This window comes from Anolis sagrei, chromosome X (genome assembly GCF_037176765.1).
Source record: "Anolis sagrei isolate rAnoSag1 chromosome X, rAnoSag1.mat, whole genome shotgun sequence".
Lineage (NCBI taxonomy): Eukaryota > Metazoa > Chordata > Lepidosauria > Squamata > Dactyloidae > Anolis > Anolis sagrei.
In genome coordinates, this window is record NC_090034.1 from 38788579 (window position 1) to 38812161 (window position 23583).

At 41.9% G+C, this 23583-nt stretch overlaps 1 protein-coding gene across 1 annotated transcript in view; it reads left to right on the top strand.

Moving 5' to 3' along the window:
• Nucleotides 1-23583, top strand: part of TMEM132D (transmembrane protein 132D) — a 444061-nt gene that overhangs the window by 374643 nt on the left and 45835 nt on the right. Inside the window, exon 5 of the mRNA XM_060785602.2 lies at nucleotides 7146-7289. Coding sequence (XP_060641585.2) covers nucleotides 7146-7289 — 144 coding nt within the window. The remainder of the gene's footprint in view (nucleotides 1-7145; nucleotides 7290-23583) is intronic.

The following is a 23583-nucleotide window of genomic DNA, read 5'->3' on the forward strand; positions in this document are numbered from 1 at the left end:
GCCTGCACCAGACCATCTCCGAGTCATTACTTATACCAAGGGGGTAACGGTTAGGGGTCATATTCACATCTGCCCTTTGCACACAGACCAAAAATATTTGCACATACAAGGCAAATGCATCATTTTAAGCACATATCAAGTGTAGTCATATACATATTTTTTCAAATTATTTATAAGTCATCTCCATAAAATCCAGCATTAGGAGTGATGTCATAGCTATACTTAAACTCCCCATCGGACCCTGCTCTACTGACAAGTGGGGCACTGCAGAACGATGTGACCAGCCCTCTCCTGCCCGCAAGTGGCACTGTAGTGAAGAGTTGAAAGAGGTTCCTGCAGGAGTCCTTGATTCTGCTCCTCCTAGGGTCCTTCCACACAACCATATAACCCAGAATATCAAGGCAGATAATACACAATACTTGCTTTGTACTGGGTTATCTGAGTCCACACTGCCACATAATCCAGTTAATGTGGATTTTATATAGCTGTGTGGAAGGGGACCTAGCCTCACTTGGTAGGAGGAAGGGAGTGATCATGTTATTCACAAAACCCCACTTGGCATTAGCACAGACAGATGACTGGCTATTAAGGTGGGTTTCAATGCCATTTGCAAATGTGGCATTTGGGCCATAATCACCAATGAAAATATGATCCAGCTGCAAACTCACGATATCACAACTGATTAAGAGTATGCCGGCCTATGTGTACTACATGAGTTCATGCTCTGAACTAATAATATATTGCTGTCTTCTTCACCAAAATTCTGTTTAATTAATTGGACATGAATTTTAATTGAATTCATAAAAATGGGGACCAAAATGATATTTATTTCTAATATAAACTATATAGAAGCAGTACACAATTATTCTACAGAAAATAAATAACTGATAAGAAGATCAGACACAACATTCATTCACTTCCATGAAGCAAAAAATATGTCAGATCAGATACCCATTTTAAAAAATGATGAAGGTTGCCAGGAAATCCAATAAGCATTTGAGTTCAGAAGTCACTGCAACTTGGAATAAGATAAAACACAACACAGTTTTGTATCTAAAGGATAAAAACTTAAATGAAACTTGCTAACATTAATTTTTTTGAAGCTACTTCTCATGTTTTTTAATGTAGGAGGCACTACAGCATTGGCTATAGTCATAACCCCCTCGCTAAGTAGAACATTATGTGCACATTTAGCATCTAGAGATAACTTCTAGAGTGTTCTGAAGACTTAATGTATGTTGTGTTGCTAATCCTCTGAAGAATTCTGTGGTTACTGTAATCTATATCCTCCAACTGTCCTGATTTGCTAGGGACAATCCCAATTAATCCTCTGATGTCTTGCTTTTTCAGCTGCTTTTTAAATGTCTTGCTTTCCTCCTTAGTTCTTGTCTTATTTCATTTAGCGTAAATTGAGTTCAAAGTGCAAAAGTAGTTGCAGTCAATTCACTCACTGGTTTTTATCTGTGACTGAAACTGGCTGGCACAACCTGGGGATCACAACCAGATACAGTGAAGAGATCAGCCCTTGTGCTTTGCTCCTCTGCTGCTGGAACATATCACGCTCTTAATGTGGCTCTTAATGAGATATGCCGCATTATCACAGGATGTCTATGCTCTAAACCACTGGAAAAATTATACTGTTTAGCCCAGAGGTCCTCAAACATTTTAAACAGAGGGCCAGGTCACAGTCCCTCAAACTGCTGGAGGGCCGGATTATAATTTGAAAAAAAAAACATTAATGAATTCCTATGCACATATCTTATTTGTAGTGCAAAAAACACTTAAAAGCAATACAATAATTAAAATGAAGAACAATGTAACAAATATAAATTTATTAGTATTTCAATGGGAAGTGTGAGTCTGCTTTTGGCTGATGAGATAGAATTGTTGTTGGGTGTTTTCAAGTCATTTCAGACTTAGGTTGACCCTGGGCGAGGGCCAGGTAAATGACCTTGGAGGGCTGTATCCGGCCCCTGGGCCTTAGTTTGAGAATCCCTGGTTTAGCCGGTATTGCACCTCCTGACATCCACTGGGAAGCGGCAGCCAGTAATGAAACGACCAAGCAGTGACATTTCCGGCCCTTCCCCAGTTTGGATATCAGCCAGCACAACAACGCCTTAAATCAAGAAATAGTTTTCTGAGATCTACAGAGATACTTGCAGGAACACCTCAGCAAGCTAAAGTCCAAAAGTGGCAGGCTAAAAATCCAAAACTTCAACCTATGGCTGATATCAGATGAGAGACTCCCTCCTGGGCACATAGAAGACTGGGCGACATGGAAGGCACCAAACAGACTGTGCTCTAGCACCACAAGATGCAAAGGCAACCTTAAAAAATGGTGCCACAAAGTGGAGTCCACAACATGCGAGTGTGGAGAAGAGCAAACTACAGACCACTTACTACAATGCAGTCTGAGCTCTACCACATGCACAGTGCCTCCGAGGACCTTATTATAGCAACAACAGAGGCACTCCAAGTGGCCAGCTACTGGTCAAAGGACATTTAGTATAATGCCAAGTTTTAAAAACTTTGTGTTTTTTTAAGTACAGTACAACTGTACCCTCATTTTGCTTTTGAAATGATAAACAAATAAATGATTCTAGGTTGTCTTTATCAGTTCATTGTGAATGCTATGGTCATCCTTTATCCTATTGTTGAACTAAAACAAAGGAGATCTATTGCTTTAAAAGGTTCATAGGTCCCTCCCCACTTTCCTTCTATCTCTAACATGTTAGATTAGAGAAACTGATGCTTGCTCCCCAAGTCCACGAGACAGTAGAAAAACTCAACTTCAGATTTTCTTCATTTTCCATCTCTTATGTCCTTCTCTACAAGTAAAATCAGGTCAAACTTCAAATCCCTGTATGGTGAACTATTCAGATGATAAATTTCCACTTGAAGTATTCCAGTTATGGAAGTCTTCATTCACAGGAACCAAATGAAATCAAGATATACTTGTTCTACACATAGGCCTCTTTTAAAACCTTTAAATACCTTCAGATTTGGAATAAGAATTGAGACAATATGCACAAAGCCAAGCTCATTCTATTTTTACCCAGGGTGCAAGTCATAATTTCATAGGAGGCAATAAAATTGCCTTTGAGTTGCGGTAGAATATGACACAGAGGGGAGAATTTGGTTCTAATTGGAACCTCAGGGGGTATTGATATAGTCTGAACCAAGCTGATCTGAAAATATCACTTCAATTCTACCATTGTTATGAATTGTTTAAGCACGCAACTGTGTTTTTTTAAATCCAAATGTAATAGTAGGTCAGTGCCTGCTATTAGAACTATTTTTTTCATGTCAGGAGCGACTTGAGAAACTGCAAATTGCTTCTGGTGTGAGAGAATTGGATGTCTACAAGGACGTTGCCCAGGGGACACCCGGATGTTTTGAAGTTTTACCAACCTTGTAGGAGGCTTCTCTCATGTCCTTGCATAGGGAGCTGGAGCTGACAGAGGGGGCTCATCAATGCTCTCCCTGGATTCGAACCTCCTGCTTGTCAGTCTTCAGTCCTGCCGGCACAAAGGTTTAACGCACTGTGCCACCAGGGGCTCCTAACAAGACACAAAACAGCGGTGACCAAATTTTATCTGGAGACTGGGGCCCCTTCCACACAGCTGAATAAAATCCCACATTATCTGCCTTGAACTGGAATATATGACAGTGCGGACTCAGATAACCCAGTTCAAAGCAAAGACTGTGGGATTTTCTGCCTTGATATTCTGGGTTATATGGCTGTGTGGAAGGGCCCTGTGGCCCCATCAACACTGCCATATAAAATCCAGATTGATCTGATTTAAACTGGATTATATTAGTCTACACTGCCATATAATCCAGTTCAAAGCAGGCAATCTGAATTTTATATGGCAGTCTAGACGGAGCCTTAATGTGACCCACAAAATTCCTCTTGCTGGCCAAAGCCCTTAGACCCTCCAAGTTTTTAAAAGACCATCAGTTCCATCTTGCAAATGCCCTAAATATGCCATTGAGACTTGGTCTCTTTGACACAACTCAATTATAGAACTTTAATACCACTTTAAATGGCATTTTTCCATCTGAATTCTGGGGTTTTTGGTTTCATGCAGTACTTATTTACTTATTTCGTGTCAAAAGCATTGCATAAATAAGTATAAATCTGATAAAATAGAGGAGCACAAGTGGCTAAATAATTTTAGACTAAACACGGGCAACAGCGACCGCATTGTCTGGAGCTTTAAACAGTTCTTCCTCTGTGCATGAGGCAGAGCATTATGGGCAAGCATACAGATGCGGAGTTGTTTGTTTTGCTCCACAGTTGCACAAGGTGGAGGATTCTTTTAGGTAGTTCCATTTTGTCATGTTGTCTTTTGATCAGCCAACTCCACTTCTGAGTGTGTTCAGGGACTTCCAAGTTGACCATTCTTGGTTTGCCCCTGGAGGAAAAGACCCTTGTGGGGGGCCATCCAGTTGGAATTGCCTGGTTTAGCTGCCCAGAGGGATGCTCTTGCTGGAGGAACATTAAGAGGAGTGGTGGTTCTCATGAAGCTTTTCCTTGATTTGAGTCTACTGGGAGGAGGCTGATAGCCATGCAGTAGGTGGCTTTCACACTGTTCAACCTTATTTTTGTCCCAGTAAGCAGCAACTTCCCATCACGGTACTTAGGCCTTCCTACACTGCCATATGATACAGATTATCAAAGCAGATAATCTACATTATCGGCTTTGAACTGGGGCCCCTTCCACACAGCTGAATAAAATCCCACATTATCTGCTTTGAACTGGGATATATGGCAGTGTGGACTGAGATAACCCAGTTCAAAGCAAATATTGTGGGTTATTCTGCCTTGATATTCTGGTTTATAGGGCTGTGTGGAAGGGCCCTGGATTATATAAGGCCCCTTCTACACTGCCATATAGAATCCAGGCTATCTGCTTTGAATTGGAGTATATGGCAGTGTAGACCCATATAATGCAGTTCAAAGAAGATAATGTGTATAATCTGGATTATATGGTAAAGTAGAAGGGGGCTTAGAAATTTTGGCTAGAAAACACTTGTGACTTAACAAACTTCAACTCTCAAGATTCAGTAGAATGTAGCCATGCCTGTTAAGTTAACATAGAAGTGTCCTAATTGTTTAGTGTGATTTTTTTTGTTTTTTTGCCTAGCACCTCTCTCTGAACAAAAGCATTGCAAAATCAAATGCCAAATACACAGGGACCTAGCTTGATTGTGGGTATATTCATAAAAGATGTTTTCTGTTCCAGTGTGGTTGATGACAACGCATCTAAAAGGTAGTGAAGTCTTCATCAGGTTCAACATGAAGCATCAAAAATTAAGAGGGTGCAGAGATGTTCCTAAGAATTGGAAAATGGCCTTAAACTGTCCTTTGTACAAGATGTGAGCTGCAATCCTTTGCACAGTTCATTTGGAAGTGGCGCCTGGCATGCCTACTAGGCAGGTCTGTGCTTCCCTGAGGCAGAATGATTCCAGTGCGTAAGCATTTAATAATCCTAGCAAAAATTCCAGTGAGCCCAACTGGACTTTCTTCTCTGTGAGATTTTGTAGTTGTTATATACAGATACATTGAATGTATGGTTTTGTTGTCCACAATTGCATCCATTCTCAAGCCGAGTGGGGCTTTTTCAGCCTAAAAAGGGGCTGAAAAGCTCAGCTTATACCTGAGTATATACGGTATGCCTATGATCTTGATTTCCTGGATTCTATGTACCTTGCCTTTATGGACTATTTCTCTTTGTATATATATACTACTGCTATTTTAGAGCACCTTTTCTACTCCTTTTGGGGAATTTCCTTTTCCCTTTTGCATATGATTTTCTAAATAACCTGCTGTAGTTAGATACTCCTGGAATCTGGTGTGACACTGGATGAAAAAGGGTGATCTCAAGGCTAGAGTGCAACAGAAAGAATGATTTGAAAACTTAAAACCCAGCATTTACTCAAATCCGCAACAGTGACAACTGGTTATTCTCATGGTGGTGGAACAGTGAACCAACTCCAGGTTTTACTCTGAATTTTAAAGGAGATTTCTTGTCTACACAAACTGTTTAAGGGACCATCCTACTGACACAGGCATCATTGCTGCCATGGCCTAACAGTAATCAAAATATGTGGTTGTAAAACAGAGCAAAAGTAAACCAAGCAACTATGGCATTATCATCCCAAGCCATGGTTAAGGTCGAAGCCCTGATCCCTATGATTTAATATAACCTTCTCCAGCCTACTATCCTATAAATCAATGTTTCTCAACCTGGGGGTCAGGACACCGGGAGAGGGTTGCAAGGGGGGTGTCAGAGGGGTCGTCGAAGACCATCAGAAAACACAGGGTTTTCTGTTGGTCATGGGGGTTCTGTGTGGGAAGTTTGGCCCAATTCTATCATTGGTAGGGCTCAGAATGCTCTTTGATTGTAGGTGAACTATAAATCCCAGCAACTATAACTCCCAAATATCAAGGTCCTTTTCCCCCAAACTCCACTGGTGTTCACATTTGGGCATATTGAGTATTCGCGCCAAGTTTGGTCCAAATCCATCATTGTTTGAGTCCACAGTGCTCTCTGGATGTTGGTGAACTACAACTACAAAACTCAAGGTCAATGCCCACCAAACCCTCCCAGTATTTTCTGTTGCCCATGGGAGTTCTATGTGCCAAGTTTGGTTCAATTCCATCATTGGTGGAGTTGAGAATGCTCTTTGATTGTCGATGAACTATAAATCCCAGCAAGTACAAATGACAAAACCAATTCCGCCCCCCCCCCCGCCCCCCCGCCCCCACTCCACCAGAATTCAGATTTGGGCGCATCAGGTATTTGTGCCAAATTTGCTCCAGTGAATGAAAATATGTATATCCTGCATATCAGATATTTACATTATGATTCATAACTAGCAAAATTTAAGTTATGAAGTAGCAATGAAAATAATGTTATGGTTGGGGGTCACCACAACATGAGGAACTATATTAAGGGATCGTGGCATTAGGAAGGTTGAGAAACACTGCTATAAATGTAGATTTGGCTTAGGTGCTGACCTTGAATGAATACAAGCCATTATTTGCTGCAAATGTATTAATGAAACCTCTGCATCCCGTATGGCTAGGCTGCATTCTTTTCTACAGCCGGACAAATATTGCATGTTTTTTCTTTCAGGAAGCAGAGATCTTGAACACTGCTATTCTCACTGGGAAAACTGTAGCTGTCCCTGTCAAAGTGGTCTCAGTGGAAGATGATGGAACTGTCACCGATCTTCTAGAATCAGTAGAATGCAGGTCCTCTGATGAAGATGTCATTAAGGTATGGATTGAAAAATGAGAACTCTGCAACTAAATCTGTGCAAGTCTCTAAACTTCAGCAATCTTTCACTTTCTTGCTTTCTTTCATTCATATTGCACCTTCCTGTGCAAAGCCTTTCTATGCAAATATTTATGATTTTGGGAGAGGAGGTTTCAATCCTACTTACGGTTGCAATGATTATCCCCCCTACAGGTGTTGCAGACTATTCCCCTCCCTTGATTCATTAGTTATTTATTTACACCAATATTCTACATTGCCTACATATCTACGATTGTATAATAAATAAAGTATACTGACATTACCACTCAGACCCATCTTAACAGCTAGCAGCTATACTGAGCAATAGACAGCTGTTGAACAAGTGTTTAGGGTGCAGGAGAATAACATTTCCAGTCCGCTCTCACCAGTAAAAGAGGCAATGGATTCTTGCGGCCTCTCTAGTTGGTGGGAGGGGAATGGAAACATCCTCCTCCTACACTCTGAACAGACCTCTATTTGGCATACTTGCTGCCTGTCAAGACAGGTTGGGGAACATTTATACTCATGGCAATAGTGATGTGATCACGAGTATGTAGTATTACTAAATATGGAACAGGTACGAGTCCATAACTTTAGATTACATTACAGTAACTTCAATACTGGAGGCATTATTTAAATTCCCACCTTTTTCCCAAAGTGAGACCCAAGACAGACTGCGGTACACGTAACAATAACAATTATTATTATTATTATTATTATTATTATTATTATTATTAGAAACACAACAAGATGAGTCCACAGTAAACAAGATCACTCTGGCTATTGTATTGACTCACACGTCGGCTACTTCCCAAGTGTCTAGGTTTGTGTGATATATCAGCGAATAATGCGTGCAGATCCCAGTATGGTGGCCTTTTGCAGCTGGCAGATGGTAATTTTGTCAGCGCCAATTGTGTTTAACTGCAAGCCAAGGTGTTTAGGCAGTGCACCCAGTGTACTGCTTACCACTGGGACCACCTTTATTAGCTTGTGCCAGAGTCTTTGCAGTTAGATCTTTAATAGCAACCCCTGATAAGAAAGCAGATGGGCGAGAAAGCTCACCCAAAAATACATCTGGGTTTAGCAGGCGTGTTAGCCTTGATCTTAGGGAGGAATCACACAAGCTAAGGAAGTTGTAAAGACTCTGTGCGAAACAACAGCATGAGAAATCTCACAAGCAAGAGAGCCAAGGTCACAGAAATGCCTTCATGGCTTGTGCTCCTTCATGGCTTGTGGTCAGAGAAGTATCCCCTTTAGAATTCAGATCAGGCAACACTGCAAAGCAGTGAGGATCGCAAACCTTGTTTCCAGTTTTGAGTCTAAGATCTTGGGAGTTTGGATTCATGTTTTGAGAAGTTTCTATAGATTGCTTTTGGATTCATGCTCATGTTTTAATTCTTGTTCTCCTGGATTATGCTCATGTTTTGATTCTGGTTTTTCCTGTCCCTCATTTTGTAGAACAGATTTGAACTGTTTGGATTCTTGACTTTGGAGTGTTTTTCCCTGTTGCCAGTTTGGAGTAGCTTATTATTTGTGGACTATTTTTCCCACTACCTATTGGATTTTTGCCTTTCTGATTTCCTATGGTGCATTTTCTTTTTTATATGTACTTTTCTTAATAAACTGGGGATTCCTGGCTGGTGTTGAATGCAAGGTGAATCTTGGCTGGGGTACAACACTGCTGGCTTCACCTCCTGCTCTCTTGTTCCTGCCATTGTAAGGCATAGCCATGATTGTAAGCCGCACTTAGTTTTTAAAGATCTTTATATGGGGGAAAAACATGCCTTATGGTACATAGCCAATCAAATTAAAAACACCATTTTAAAATAAACTAAAAAACACTACATTAAAATACTTTTCTGCTACGGCCTGTTAACAGCTGAAGGCCTCTCTAAATGAAAAGGTCATTGCTTGCTGGCAAAAAAGAGAGAATTTACTGATGGGGAAGCGAGGGCAGGACTTAAGGATAAAGTAAGAGACAAAATAAGTGGATGCAACACCATTTCTGCCTATTCATGATTTTGGTTTTCTCCTTCTTGGGTGATTATTCATTTTTTTTTACTTATTGAGGGTTAAATCCTACTGTAAAAATCTCATCCTAATCTGATTACCAGTCAGCAGAAGATGGCAGAACCATCTCTAACATAAAGCTGAGTTCCCCAGCCATTTTGCTCTCTTGGGGGGCAGGCAATGTCTTCTCACACTGCCTTCTCTCCACCCCATTGCATTTGCTCAGAATCAGTTCCAAAGTGTGTCTCGACCTCCTTCTCACACCTTTGGCTTGTTTCCAGCCCCATTGTATGCATACTAATCCTTCCGCACATAAAATGAACTTGGGCAGCTTTAAAAGAAAATCTGGCACACTATATAAAAATCGTTGCAGGGTTTCCATTTAGCTTAACAGTTACAGATCCAGCCGTCATGCTGGCAATATCTGATTAAACACGCCTCACTCTGTGTCTTAATCCAGGTGCCTTTATAAATCTGCCACTGATTTGGAAAATGGATTTACTTAATGTAGCTTTAAATAAAGAGGGGAAAGGAAGGAGGGGGTGCTTTGAGGCAAGGGCACATTTCATTTCTGATGAAGTTGGCATTTGTTTCCTGAAGCTGGAAAACTGAGAGGGCAGAAGAGCGAAATCCATTGTTTGTTTCTTACATTATATATTCTGTCTTTCCTTCAATGAATTAAAACCAGCAGACAAGGCTATCCTCCCCCCCCCCTCCTTTAATGACCCCATGAGTTACATCAGGCTGAGAGACAGCTTGACTGGCCTAAAGTCATGCAATTGTTTGGAGACAAGACCCTGCATCTTCCAATTCTCATTCTAACACTCAAACCTTCATGCTGGCTCTCGTTTTTGTGTTTACTATTCATTTAGGACAATAGCTAGTATATTCGGTTTGAAAATGAATGCCTGGAGGAGGTAATGGGATGGATGAAGAAAAACAAATTGAAACTGAATCCAGATAAGACAAGAAGTGCTTGCCATTTAAGGTCCTCATCTAGGATTGGAGGTGTCTCAACTAGTTCTGGATGGAGTTGCACTCCCCTGAAAGACTGTGTCTGCAGTTTGGGAGGGATCCTGGATCTATCTCTCCAAATGTTAGCCCAAGTAGATGTGAGAGTCAGGAGGGCTTAGTACCAGCTTCAGTTGTTATACCAGCTGCGCCCCTTCCAAGAATTAGAAGATCTAAAGATGGTAGTGGACACTTTAGAAACCTCAAGATTGGACTACTCCAATGTGCTTTATGTTGGGCTACCACTGTACCAAGTTTGGAAACTCCAATTAGTTCAAAGCATGGTAGCCAGACTGGTTACAGTAACAACTAGGAGTGAGCATATTACACTTATACTAAAGTCACTCCAATTGTTGCCAATTCATTTCTGGGCAAAGTACAATGTTTTGGTTATAACCTTTAAAGCCCTACATGGTTTAGGTCCAGGTTAACTACAGGATGGCTTTCTCCAATACTGTCTGACCCAGAGGTCCTCTGGGGGATGCTTACTCCAACTCACCTGGCAACCATTGCCCAGAGGACCTTTCCATCAGACTCCCCAAGAAGACTGTAGAATGGCCTATTAGAAGAGATCACCTGTCAGGATTCAAGACACAGTTGAAGAACTATTGGTGTCAATCTTTGTTCTGTGTATTTTAATATATGCATTTTAATAGTGTTATAGTTTATCTGTGTGTTTTAATGCAAGTGGCAGGTAACAAGAGGGTCAGGCTTATTATTATTATTATTATTATTATTATTATTGACTTGTGTGTGGCATTGGTCAGAAGTCTGTTGATTAATTCTAACTAGAGGAGCTTTATTGAATTGGTTGTTGAATGGTGAGTCAGTGTGTGGGTAGATCCAGTTCATCCAGTGGGTCTGTTTGATCAGGATGAATGTAGGTCACATCTTGTAAAAATGTCATGGTCTGTACTTGAAAAGCTAGCTAATGAAGTCTTCGTGATGAAGAAATTTTGGCTTAGCCTGGTTGTCTCAATATGGCTGCCCTTTGTACAGCTGAACACACGCACACTCTCTCACACACAGAGCAAATACAAATAGACAGGATGATTGAACACAAAAAGACAAACAACCTATCCAGCGCTCTGACTAGTTCATATAACAAGGCAAACATTTTCCAATAATGCACAGATTACAGAAATGCACAAAACAGGCTTGAAAATGCGCAATATGTCCCTGAGACCAAAACCAAAAATCTTGATCTTATATTGCGGAGAAAATTGTTGGCTTTGTCCCGTTTATCATTTGAGGAGGAAGCAAATCAGGATTAATATCCTTAATCACACCTCCCAGTGGCTAGAGCTTACTTTCACAGATGAAAGGAGACATTGAAAAAATGGTATGTGTTTAGCCTAGGAGTGAGAGGGAGGGAGGGAGAAAGTGAGAGGAGCAGAATGAGTTAGTTGAGGGAAGAGGATACAACATGATAGTACTCTTCAAATCCCCTGAAAGCTGTCACACAGAAAATGACAAAAAGGGTACTCTACTGCTCCCAGAATACTGACATTACAGTAGAGCAGCTTACAGCCGAACACTGAGGTCTCATTTCCATGATATGCTTAAATCAGTGCCAATCTGAAGCGGAAATGCTCCAGACTGGCCCTGGAGCTGTCCATGCACTCATCATTCCTAACCCACAACAGCAGTGGGATAGAGTCTAGCTAAGATGAAACTATAACAGCTCTGCTGTCCATGTCACCAACTTTGAGAGTTCCTAGTTGTCACAGGTATCCCATACTAATAACAGCAGAGATGCCAAGTGTTAAGAGTGCATGCAGCAGCTAGGGATCTTGCTTTAGGAAGCAAACATACCGATGGCTTGGGGAGAAAAGCTAAGCTTTATTGGAGGAACTCTATTATCTGATAGGAAAGCTATTTAGGGTATTGATCTAACCTAGTTACTGTATATACTCTTGTATAAGCCTAGTTTTTCAGCACATTTTTAATGCTGAGAAAGGTCCCCTCGGCTTATACTTGAGTGAGGGTCCTGGTGGGAAGGTGTGGGGCTGAAACAAGCCCTTTACAGGGCTTCAACCAGCTCCGTGCTTCCTCCCCTTTCGGCACAGCAACCCAGCTGGATCTCTGTGGCAAAAGAGGAGGAGAGGTGTGTGCCAAGAAGAAAGGAGAAGCTGTAAGCCTCGATTTATGTAATTTCATTGGTATCTATTTTTATTTTGAAATTTTCCAGTAGCTGCTGCATTTCCCACGCTAGGCTTATACTCGAGTCAATAAGTTTTCCCAGTTTTTTATGGTAAAATTAGGTGCCTCAGCTTATATTCAAGTCAGCTTATACTTGAGTATCTACGGTACATCTTTGAAGGTTGAGAGAGGACTCATGGGAAGAAAAAGAGGTAGAGGAACTCCCCAAAGAGTTTATGTCACATAGGACTCCTGATAGGAAGACATAGAGGAAGATACTTCAGGTTGCTCACACTATTTATTTATTTATTTATTTACTGCATTTCTACCCCACCTTTCTCATGCCGGAGGGGACTCAAGGCAGCTTTACATACAGGCAACAATTCAATGCCCTAAAACACAATGTACACTTAAATAAATATTAAATATTACCCAATATGAGGCACTCTTCACTGCTCAGCACTGTTACATTTCCAATACCAACATGACCAGAAAGAGAGAGGGGGATGGCAGTGGTGGCCCATGTGGACAGCAACTGTTATTTTTTTCGCAGTAGGAGAGTTGACTACTTGTTTTTCTGTTGTTACACCTTGGCCTCAACTCAACATTCTCTTAATGTAGCACAAAAATATGTTATTGAGTGCAATGCAACCCCTATAGAATCAGAAACGTGGAGTTGGAAAAGACCCCAGCCTGACCCCCTTCTGCCATGCAGGAGCACACAATCAAAGCATTGCTGACAGATGACCATCCAGCCTCTGCTTAAACCCTCTAGAGAAGGAGACTCCACCACACTCCAAGCCAGTGTTTTCCATTGTTGGCTCTTATCATGAAGAAGTTCTTCCCAATGTTTATGTGGAATCTTGTTTCCTGAAGTTTGAATCCAGTGCTCCATGTCCTAGTCTCTGAAAGCAAGCTGGCTCCATCTTTAATGTTTAAACATGGCTAACATGTCCCATTGTACTTCATGTCCCATTGGTTTTACTTTTTGTATTTTATGCGTAATTTTTATGCACTTTGTGTCATATGTAAGCTGCCCGAGTGCCTTCGGGGAGGTGGAGTACAAAAATAATTTTGTTGTTGCTGTTGTCTTCTTTTCTCCAAGCTGAACATATGCAGCTCCCTAAGCTATTCTTCATAGGCCATGCTTTTTCCAGCTCTTTTACCATTTGGTTGCCCTTTTCTGGACATGTTCCATCTTGCCAATATCTCTTTTGAATTGTGGTTCCGGAACAGGACACAGTATTCCAGGAGAGATCTGACTAATAGCAAAATAGAGTGGTACTGTTTCTTAATTAAAAGACCTGGCACTAACAGTCTTCTTTGAGAATTCCTGGAGAACAGGAGACATTCCAACCAGTTGGAAGAAGACAAATGTTGTCCCCATATTCAAAAAAGAGGACCTAAACAATGACCATCCAGTCATCCTGGCATCAAGACCAGGAAAGATTCTGGACCAGATCATTAAGGAAGACAATCTGTAAGCACTTAGATAGGAATGCCGTGCTCACTAAAAGTCAACATGGATTTATCAAAAACAAGTCATGGTAGACTAACCTTATCTCTCTTTTTCTGACAGAGTTACAAGCTTGTTAGAGGAAGGAAATGCTCTGGGTATAGCATCTCTCCATTTCAGTAAGGCCTTTGACAAGGTTCCCCCATGATTTTTTTCACAAATAAACTATCTTTATCACTGACTTGGAATAGAAACCAAGCCCGATGAAGAGAGGCTGAGGGAGCTGGATATGTTTACCTTGGCGAAAAGAGGGTAGAGTGGAGACATGACAGTCATGTTTAAATATTTGAAAGGATGTCACTTTGAGGAGGGAGCCAACTTGCTCTCTGCTGTTCCAGAGACTAGGATGCAGAACAATGAATTCAGATTGTAAGAAAAGAGATTGCACTTTAAAATTAGAAAGAACATCCTGATAGTAAGTGCTTCCTGAAAGTAAGAGCTATTTGGCATTGGAATAAGCTTCCTTGGAGGGTGGTAGATTCTCCTTCATTGAAAGTCTTTAAACAGGATGATGATGACAATAATAATAATAATAATAATAATAATAATAATAATAATAATCTACCAGCTGCAGAAGGCCACCTTACTGGAATCTGCATGCATTATTCGCCGATACATCACACAGTCCTAGATACTTGGGAAGTGTCCGACGTGTGAGCCAATACAACGGCCAGCAAAGTGTCTGCTGTGGACTCATCTTGTTGTGTTTCAAATAACAATAATCTTTATTTATACCCCGCCACCATCTCCCCGGAGGGACTCAGGGCAGCCAACATGAGGCCAAGTCCAAGCAAATTACAATAGAGCAAAAGTACATCATAATGTAAATATCATTCAGGATTGTTTTAGTCCTATTGTCCTGACTGGTAAGGGGATGGACTACATCAACATTTCTCAACCTGGGGGCTGAAACCCCTGGTAGGGTTGCTAGGGGGGTGTCAGAGGGGTCACCAAAGGCCAACAGAAAACACAGTATTTTCTGTTGGTTTTGAGGGTTCTGTGTGTGAAGTTTGGCCCAAGTCTATTTTTGGTGGGGTTCAGAATGCTAATTAATTGTAGTTGAACTATAAATCCCAGCAACTACAACTCCCAAATGTCAAGGTCTATTTCCCCCAAACTCCACTGGAATTCACATTTGGGCATATTGATTATTTGTGCCAGGTTTCATCCAAATCCATTATTGTTTGAGTCCACAGTGCTCTCTGAATGTAGGTGAACTACAACTCCAAAACTCAAGGCCAATGCCCACCAAACCCTTCCAGTATTTTCTGTTGGTCATGGGAGTTCTGTGTGCCATGTTTGGTTCAATTCTATGTTTGATGGAGTTCAGAATGCTCTTTGATTGTAGGTGAACTATAAATCCCAGCAACTACAACTCCCAAATAACAAAATAAATCCATTCGCCTCAACCCCACCAGTATTCAAATTTGGGCATGTTGGGTTTTTGTGCCAAATTTGGTCCAGTGAATGAAAATACATCCTGCATATTAGATGTTTACATTATGATTCATAACAGTAGCAAAATTACAGTTGTGATGTAGCAATGAAAATAATGTTATGGTTGGGGGTCACCACAACATGAGGAATTGTATTAAGGGGTCATGGCATTAGGAAGGTTGAGAAACACTGGAATAGATGGCCCTTGGGGTGACAACTAATGCTAAGATTCTGTTGAAATGCCTGTATTGTATTTTAGATGATAGTGATGTTGGTTTAATTCCTTGACCCAAAAGGCTCAGTAGCTTTCGGAGCCCTTTGGGTCATAATTATGATCGTTTATTTATATGACATCATCATTGTACATCATGCCTTGCACTGTATGTGGTGCTTTTACAAATCAAAGACCAACAAAACAGTCCTCTGCCCTTGTGACTTCCCATTTAATTAAGAAATGACAGAAAGGGAAAAGGGGGTGGCAGTGTGGAAGGAGATGAAGTCCTGCAGATGCTGCCTCTCCTTCTCACCCTGAGGCCAGGGCATTGGCAATAGGGATGGAGGGAGGGCCTTTCTATCTGTTTCGGGGCCGAGGCATGATGGAACTATGCCTGTCCTTCTGGCATCTCAAGTGAATAAACTCAAAGCCGCTCCTTTTAGTACTTTATCAGAATCAGATCAGACTGCTGGCAACAGGCGAGGAGTAAGTGTGGAAGGGGGAGGAGAGAAGGAGTGAGAGAAAGACAGAAAGAGAAAGATGGAAGTGACAGACAGAGAAAAAAAGGGGTCAGGAAGAGTAAGCAAAACAAAAGAGGTGACAGGATGTGACAGAGGTGTGGTAGCAGGAGGAGAGGCAGAACGGGGGGGGGGGGATAAAGAGGGGAAGAGAGACAGATTAAAAAGGTGGTCCTGTTTACTTGTTTACTGAAGCTGCCCTGAGTCCCTTCAGGGAGAGAGGTGTGGGCTACAAATTTATCATTATTATTATTATTATTATTATTATTATTATTATTATTACACAAAAACACAGTATGACACAGCAAACAAAATATATATGCTGGATTTCATATCACAAAATCACAAGTCGAACAGTTCCCAATCGTTTAGGACTGTGCGATGTATTTTCAAATGATGCGCGCAGATCCAAGTAAGGTGGCCTTTTGTAGTTGACAGATCATGATTTTGTCAATGTTTGTTGTTTTCAAATGCTAGCTGAGATCTTTTGACATGGCACCCAGTATGCCAGTTACCACTGGGACCACCTGTACTAGTTTATGCCCGAGCCTTTGCAATTCGATTTTGAGGTCTTGATAATGGCTGAGTTTTTCCTGTTGTTTTTCGTCAATTCAACTGATGAAATAAGAGGCCCTCTCCTCCTCCCACCCTCCTCAGCTCTTGAAGCTGCCGCTTTGGGTGATTGCTGCTGCTTACTCTAGAGTAAGAGGTGCGAAGGAGGAAGAGAAGGGGGGCTGTAGGCACCTTCCTTGTATGAGGGATGGAGGAGAAGAAGGCACCCAGCCAGGCAGCAGCAGCAGCAGCAATGACCCAAAGCGGCAGCTCCAAGAGCTGGGGAGGAGGGAGGAGGAGGGGGCCTCTTACTCTAGAGTAAGAGGTGCAAAGGAGGAAGATAGGGGCAGGATGTGCCTTCTTTGCATGAGAGACGAAGGGGAGAAGGAGAGGAAGGCGCCCGGCCATGCAGCAGAAGCAGCAACAATGACCCAAGGCGGCAGCTCCAAGAGCCAAGGAGGAGGGAGGAGAGGGCCTTGGTCACCATTCACTCTCCAAGGCATTTTAAGGAGGCTTCCCACTTCCAGATAAGGAAGAGTGATAACCTCCTGGAAGAGGAGAATAAATGAGGATTTATTTTTTGTTTGCTGGGGGATTAATAAAAAAGATTAAACTGTACCCATGAAAAGCAGGCAAGGAAATGGTACCCGCTCCCACTTGCTTTCGTGTTGAGCTTATTTTTTGTTCCGGGGGAGCTCCCGAGCAAAATGAAAGGAATGAAAGAATGGATGAAATGGGAGAAACTGGTACCACACACACCTCTAGTAGGGAAGAGATTCATTGCAATCTTTTGGGTTCCAAACACAAACCAGTGTGTTGGCTTCATGGCTCACACATAATCCTGATGGACGAGTCTTGCTCTTTATTGCCTTTGGATATGTTCTAAAGTGAGTCTAGGAATGGGATTGCTGTTTAGGAACATAGACATGACAAAGCCAAGCCCATCAACCCTTTTGGGTTTGAGGTTGACCTCTGCAAATATATCTGTGTCTTTCTAACTCTTTGCAGAAATGTCAGTCTTAGTGTGCAGAGAGGGTCAGGGAGCAGTGAAAGCAAACAGGGATGGAAGGTGCAGCATTTCACATCTCATTAGTACCCCAACTAAAATGTTTACCGCAAAATCCCAAGCAGGTAATGGTCATTTACTTGGCTGTGGGAATCGAAGGAGGCTGCCCTAATGACCTGTTTTGCAATTCTGTTAAGTGGCCATGGTCTCCTGACGTCTTAAATAATTGGGGGGTTTCTGGTGCTGATGGCTGGTAATGTTATTTTTAAGCTTTTTAAGGCGTGAGATGGTGTGTTTGTGAGAGCCAATTAGCGATTCTGGGGAAAAGAAGGTCAGTTTTGATCTCAGTTTGCATTGCAGCATATGAATAAATTGTGGCCCTCTTTCTCACAATAAAGCAATAAGATAAGGAATCAGTCCATCCACTGGGGAACAAAAGAACCCATTGAATATCATTTCCTAAGGAAGAGCGTCTAATGACAGTTTTTAGGAAATGGTACAAGGAAGTGGTGTTTTCATGGTACTGAATTTCTAATACGATTGTCAATTTCTCAAAGGTGTAGTGTTGCTTAGTTTAATCACTTTGTTGTATCCCTTTCAGGCATCTTATTGTTCTGGTGTTAGTAGGATGAAGAGTCCATTCTGAGTTTTGGTCCAAACTTTAAAGAAGTCATCCCAAGTACTGAACTTATTTTAGTTGTTCGTTATCTATAGACATTACAGCCACCAGCTATCACTAATCCCCAACAAGTGGTCAAGAGGGTTAAAATGAGTAGTATTGGCTAAGATACTTATAAGGAGACAGTAAATCTGATTGTAGATCTTGATTGTATCTGAAGGCTTGAACATCTGAGCATCTACAAACCCTATTTACAACATGGGGTGATTCTACACTGCCAAACAATGCAGGCTATTATGAGTTAACACAGGGTGAGTCACTTAATAGGAGCCTCCAATGGTAAAATGGGTTTGCCGGCAGGACTGAAGACCAACAGGTCGAAGGTTCAAATCCAGGGAGAGCGCGGATGAGAATTGTACTTTTGTGAATTTTGAAGTCTTGTCGACATAGTAATACAGCATGAAGTAACCTACTTTGAGGAATACTTTTGCAAGTTACACACATACATTGCTGTTTTGTTGGTTGTTGTCATAGAGATATGTGCATTTCACACATCCCCTTGGCAATGTCTTTACAGGTGGTCAAAACTCTCACACCAGAAGCGACTTAGAATCATAGAATCATAGAGTTGGAAGAGACCTCGTGGGCCATCCAGTCCAACCCCCTGCCAAGAAGCATGAAAATCGCATTCAAAGCACCCCCAACAGATGGCCATCCAGCCTCTGTTTAAAAGCCTCCAAAGAAGGAGCCTCCACCATACTTCGGGGCAGAGAGTTCCACTGCTGAACAGTTCTCACCGTTAGGAAGTTCTTCCTAATGTTCAGATAGAAGTTTCTCAAATCACTCCTGACACGAAAAAAAAAGTCACTTAATGCAGTTGCATAAGAAAAGTCCTGATCCTGAACCAGGATTCAGAATTTCTCCTGTGTTGGGACAGTACAGACAGCCATCCCAGATCCCTTTGTGGGCTCCAGAATCTTGTTCCCATAGCCATCATGAGCTCTTCAGGCGCAGACCGCCTGGGGAGGCAGAGTGGCTCTCCTCTTGCCCCTCGCACGCAAGTTACTTTGTGCTCTGGGCTGATTTCCTTCCTGATTCATCTCCATGTGACTGATTCTAGAAGTTTTGGAGGAGGGAGGGGGCTCACTACTGCCAAGCTGCTTTGCTCAGTCACATGGGACAAACCAGGAAATGGAGAGCTAGCAGATCAAATGCCCTTTTCTGGGAGAGGGGCTGGGATGCTGAGGGGTTGGAATCCTGCCCCATTCTCAGTCGTGATGAAACTGGTTTCAGCATGGCTGGGCTATGTACTGTCCCACCTCCAAGGCAGATAAAAGCACTCCTGTGGAGACATAATGCAGCTCCAAATAGGCATTTTTCATACTGGCTGGAGCTACATTATGTGCCTATGTAGAACCACCCATAGTTTTCACCCATTGTCTATTTTCTGAATGTCATCACATTCTTTGCTCCTTGTTGTGACTTGTGAAGGACCGTCTGCCAGCTTCTCTTCAAAGGGGGGCATTATTTATAGCATTTAATGGCGCTGGTATTACATTGTCCTGCTGGCAAAGCAATGCAATTCCTTGTTCTGCTTTATTAATGTGCTGTAAAGTGCACAGTTTCTCAGATAAAGTACTGTAATCTATATCTAAATTTAGCATTGCTCCTCTAAACTCTTGGGGTACAATGAAGCCATTTGTTCCAGGAGTTTTGCTTGTCATCCTTAGGATTCTTGGAGTGTCTAGCTAGCAGCTGAGTGCCTTGATCATATGGGGGGAAAGGCTTGTTAGCAGCCAAAGCATCAGTTAACATGGCTCCTTAGATCTCATGATTCTAATAGTGGTGCCCACAAACTTACCTGTGTCACTAAGGCACCTACCAACTGTTAACAAACTCCATTGGGAACATCCATGGGACAGTCATGGCATAGTCTAGGTTCCCAAATCTTTCCGTCTCTCAGGGATTGGCCTCTAGAAATATTCTAGTGTGAATTATATGAACACACATAACACATAATGTTTTGGCTAGGGCACAAAACAATAGACAGCAGTCCCCTGTGTGCCATCCAAAAAGAAGCATATGCCCACTTAAATCACTAAAAGGTCTCAGGCAATTGATCAGCTGGCATTGGGACTTGAAATTATTGTGAGGATCCCCGATCCTCACAGATCGCAGAGCAAGTAGTTGGTGTTTCCATCTACCCCAGAAGGTAATTTATTTGAGCACTGCTGCAATATTATTTTGCAATTAGTCTAGCAGAAGTGCAAATAAGCTGCTACCACATCTGTGAATGCTGAATGTAGTTGGTGACCATCCTCAGATAATTAATGTTTGCATGATTTGCATAACACATTTAGCTGATGGCACTATTTACCCTGAGACAATGGTCCTTTTCTGCATTACATTTGGAGACATATTTTTTCTCTTCCTAGCAAATTCGTTCTTCAGACTCGTATGTAGACAAACTGCTGTACAAACCAAGAAAGAAATCAACAGGCTAGTGGCCAGGTACCCTACAGACAAAAACGTGTGTTGGAGACTAGATCTTAACACAAAGAGGGAAGCCCTCCAGAACTGTCTGGTGGGGGTTGAACATGAAGATTGGGTACACAGCTCTGTCTGATTACTGGAAATGTGGGAAAAGAAAATCAATATAGAATGACTGAGTTGGAACATTCTGGATGAAGGCATGTCTGATGTGCCAGAACTTTGAATAGGATCAATACTGCAACATTTGTTGTCATTTCTGCTGGTGTAGCTCCAATTCTTAAAGATAAATGCATATACAGGCAGTTCCCATGTTAGGTTGGGTAGAACCTACAGAACAAGATAGGTTCTGTAGGATTGTTCTTTAGTTGAATTTGTATGTAAGTCAGAACAGAGAACAGGAACATCTTAAAAGTGTAACTCCATCTATATGTGTGTGTGTGTGTGTCTTTTGATAGCATAGGGAAGGGTGAACACTCCTGTAGTGTTTCCTTTGCTGTCTGTGCCCCTTGTTCAGAAGACTTCCCCTCACTTTTTGTCCCTGTGAGAATTAGGTTTCAAAAAAATTGGCTTGTTGTTAAAACAAGGATTGGCGAGAAAGCTTCATTTGAGAGCCCTTTCCCCCCATAATTCTTTCAGGAGTGAATTTCCCTTTCGAGGGGGAGATTTCTCTCACTTCCTGTTGTCTCACTCCTGTTCTTAACTATGAGTCATTTCTAAGTTGGATGTTTGTAACTCAGAGACTCCTGTATACCATTAGCAGCAAAACAGTGGGAGAATTAATCTGTTAACGTTCATGCAACAGGAAGATGATATGTTACCTTATGATGAGGTGAGTTCCACCTGATGTAATGTTAAAGCTGAATTGCTATCAGTGAAAGAATAGTGGAACTAAGTTTATGATTTATTCAATAGACTACTATATTTGGATGAAGCTACCATTTTGAAGTTGGGCTGCTGTGAGTTTTTTTGGGATGTATGCCATGATCCAGTAACATTCTCTCCTGACATTTCGCTTTCATCTGTGGCTGTTATCTTCAGAGGTTCTGTTGGCAATGAAGCAAGTGAAGTGTATAAATATATCTGTGGAAAGTCCAGGTTGGGAGAAAGAACCCTTGTCTGTTGAAGCAAGTGTGAATGTTGCAATTGGCCATTGCTATATGCCTGCGAAATGTGGACTGTCTACAGACATTACACTCAACTCCTGGAATGATTCTATCAGCATTGCTTTCAAAAAAATCCTACAAGTCGCTTGGGAAGACAGGCGGACAAATGTCAGTGTGCTGGAAAAAGCAAAGACCACCAGCATTGGAGCGATACTCCTACAGCATCAACTCCACTAGACTGGCCACGTTGTCTGAATGCCCGATCACCATCTCCCAAAGCAGTTACTATACTCCCAACTCAAGAACGGGAAACATAACAGTAGTGGACAGGAAAAGAGATTTAAAGATGGGCTTAAAGCCAACCTTAAAAACTGTGGCATAGACACCAATAACTGGTAATCCCTGATCCTTGACCGCTCTAATTGGAGGTCAGCTGTGACCAGCAGTGCTGCAGTAGTCAAAGAGGCACGAATCGAGAGCAAAAGGGAGAATCATGCCAAGAGGATGGCTTGTCAAGCCAACCCTGACTGGGACCACCTTCCACCTGGAAACCAATGTCCTCACTATGGAAGAACATGCAGATCAAGAATAGGGCTCCACAGCCACCTATGAACCCACCGCCAAGACACCAGACTTTGAGGACCAGTATCCTCAGGCTATGAGGGATCACCTAAGTAAGTACCAGAGTCCACCATCTCACACTTCAGGGCAATTGATTTTTATGGCCAGTTCATGTGTCCTTGCAGCATTCTTTCCTCCCTTTCGGCCATCGGCCATGTTCTCTACATCAGAACTGGGAAGCTCCTAGTTGCGTGGCATGAGTGATCATGACAGTAAAGCATCAACAGGTAGAGAACCAGGTCCAGCAACCAAACATTGCAAGAGTGTTCCTATTCCAGCTGGCCACTGCTTTCAAGCTAGGTGCTCATCCCTGCTTTTCCTCTACTTCTCCCAAATCCCCACAGCAAACCTCCCTGCATGCTGAAATACCACCCACTGTTGCCATTGTTCTGTAATCCTGCGTTTTCTACATTCACCTACCATCTGCAGTTGTTGTCTGATGGAACTAGACATATCGGAATATAATCCGTTCTATGCTTCACTGTAGCATGAGCTTTCCTGGGTGTCCATAAACATCTTGTAAGGAAGGCCATGCATGTTTCATTTCATAAATATGAAGTGGCAGCCTACGACTTCACCACTGAGGTGGCATTACAGAATGAAATATGAATAATAGAGGAAATTGAAAAAAGCGGAATGGAAAGTTGTAATAGAATTGAGGATTGGCATAAATATATATCATGAAAAGGAGATTGGTTTTAATACCGGATATGAAATTCAGAAACTGAAGGTGTTGGGTTTTTTTTTTAAGGGAAAAATGGCAGAGCAGAAGATAATAGTCCATCGGGCACAAAATCCCTCGGGCTAAGCAGGGTTCAGCTGAAAAGAAAAAACATATCAACTCCAAGTAGATAAAGCCAGTTTAAAATTGCATGAGTACTAACAAGCTTCATTCAGAGTTTACACATGATCCAGGAGGGAGGGACAGGAAATTGGAATGTGAAGGAGTGGCATCCATTAGCACCCATTTCCAAACAGCTACCGAATTTATTCCACACAATACACACACACACACACACACACTTTTTGCATGT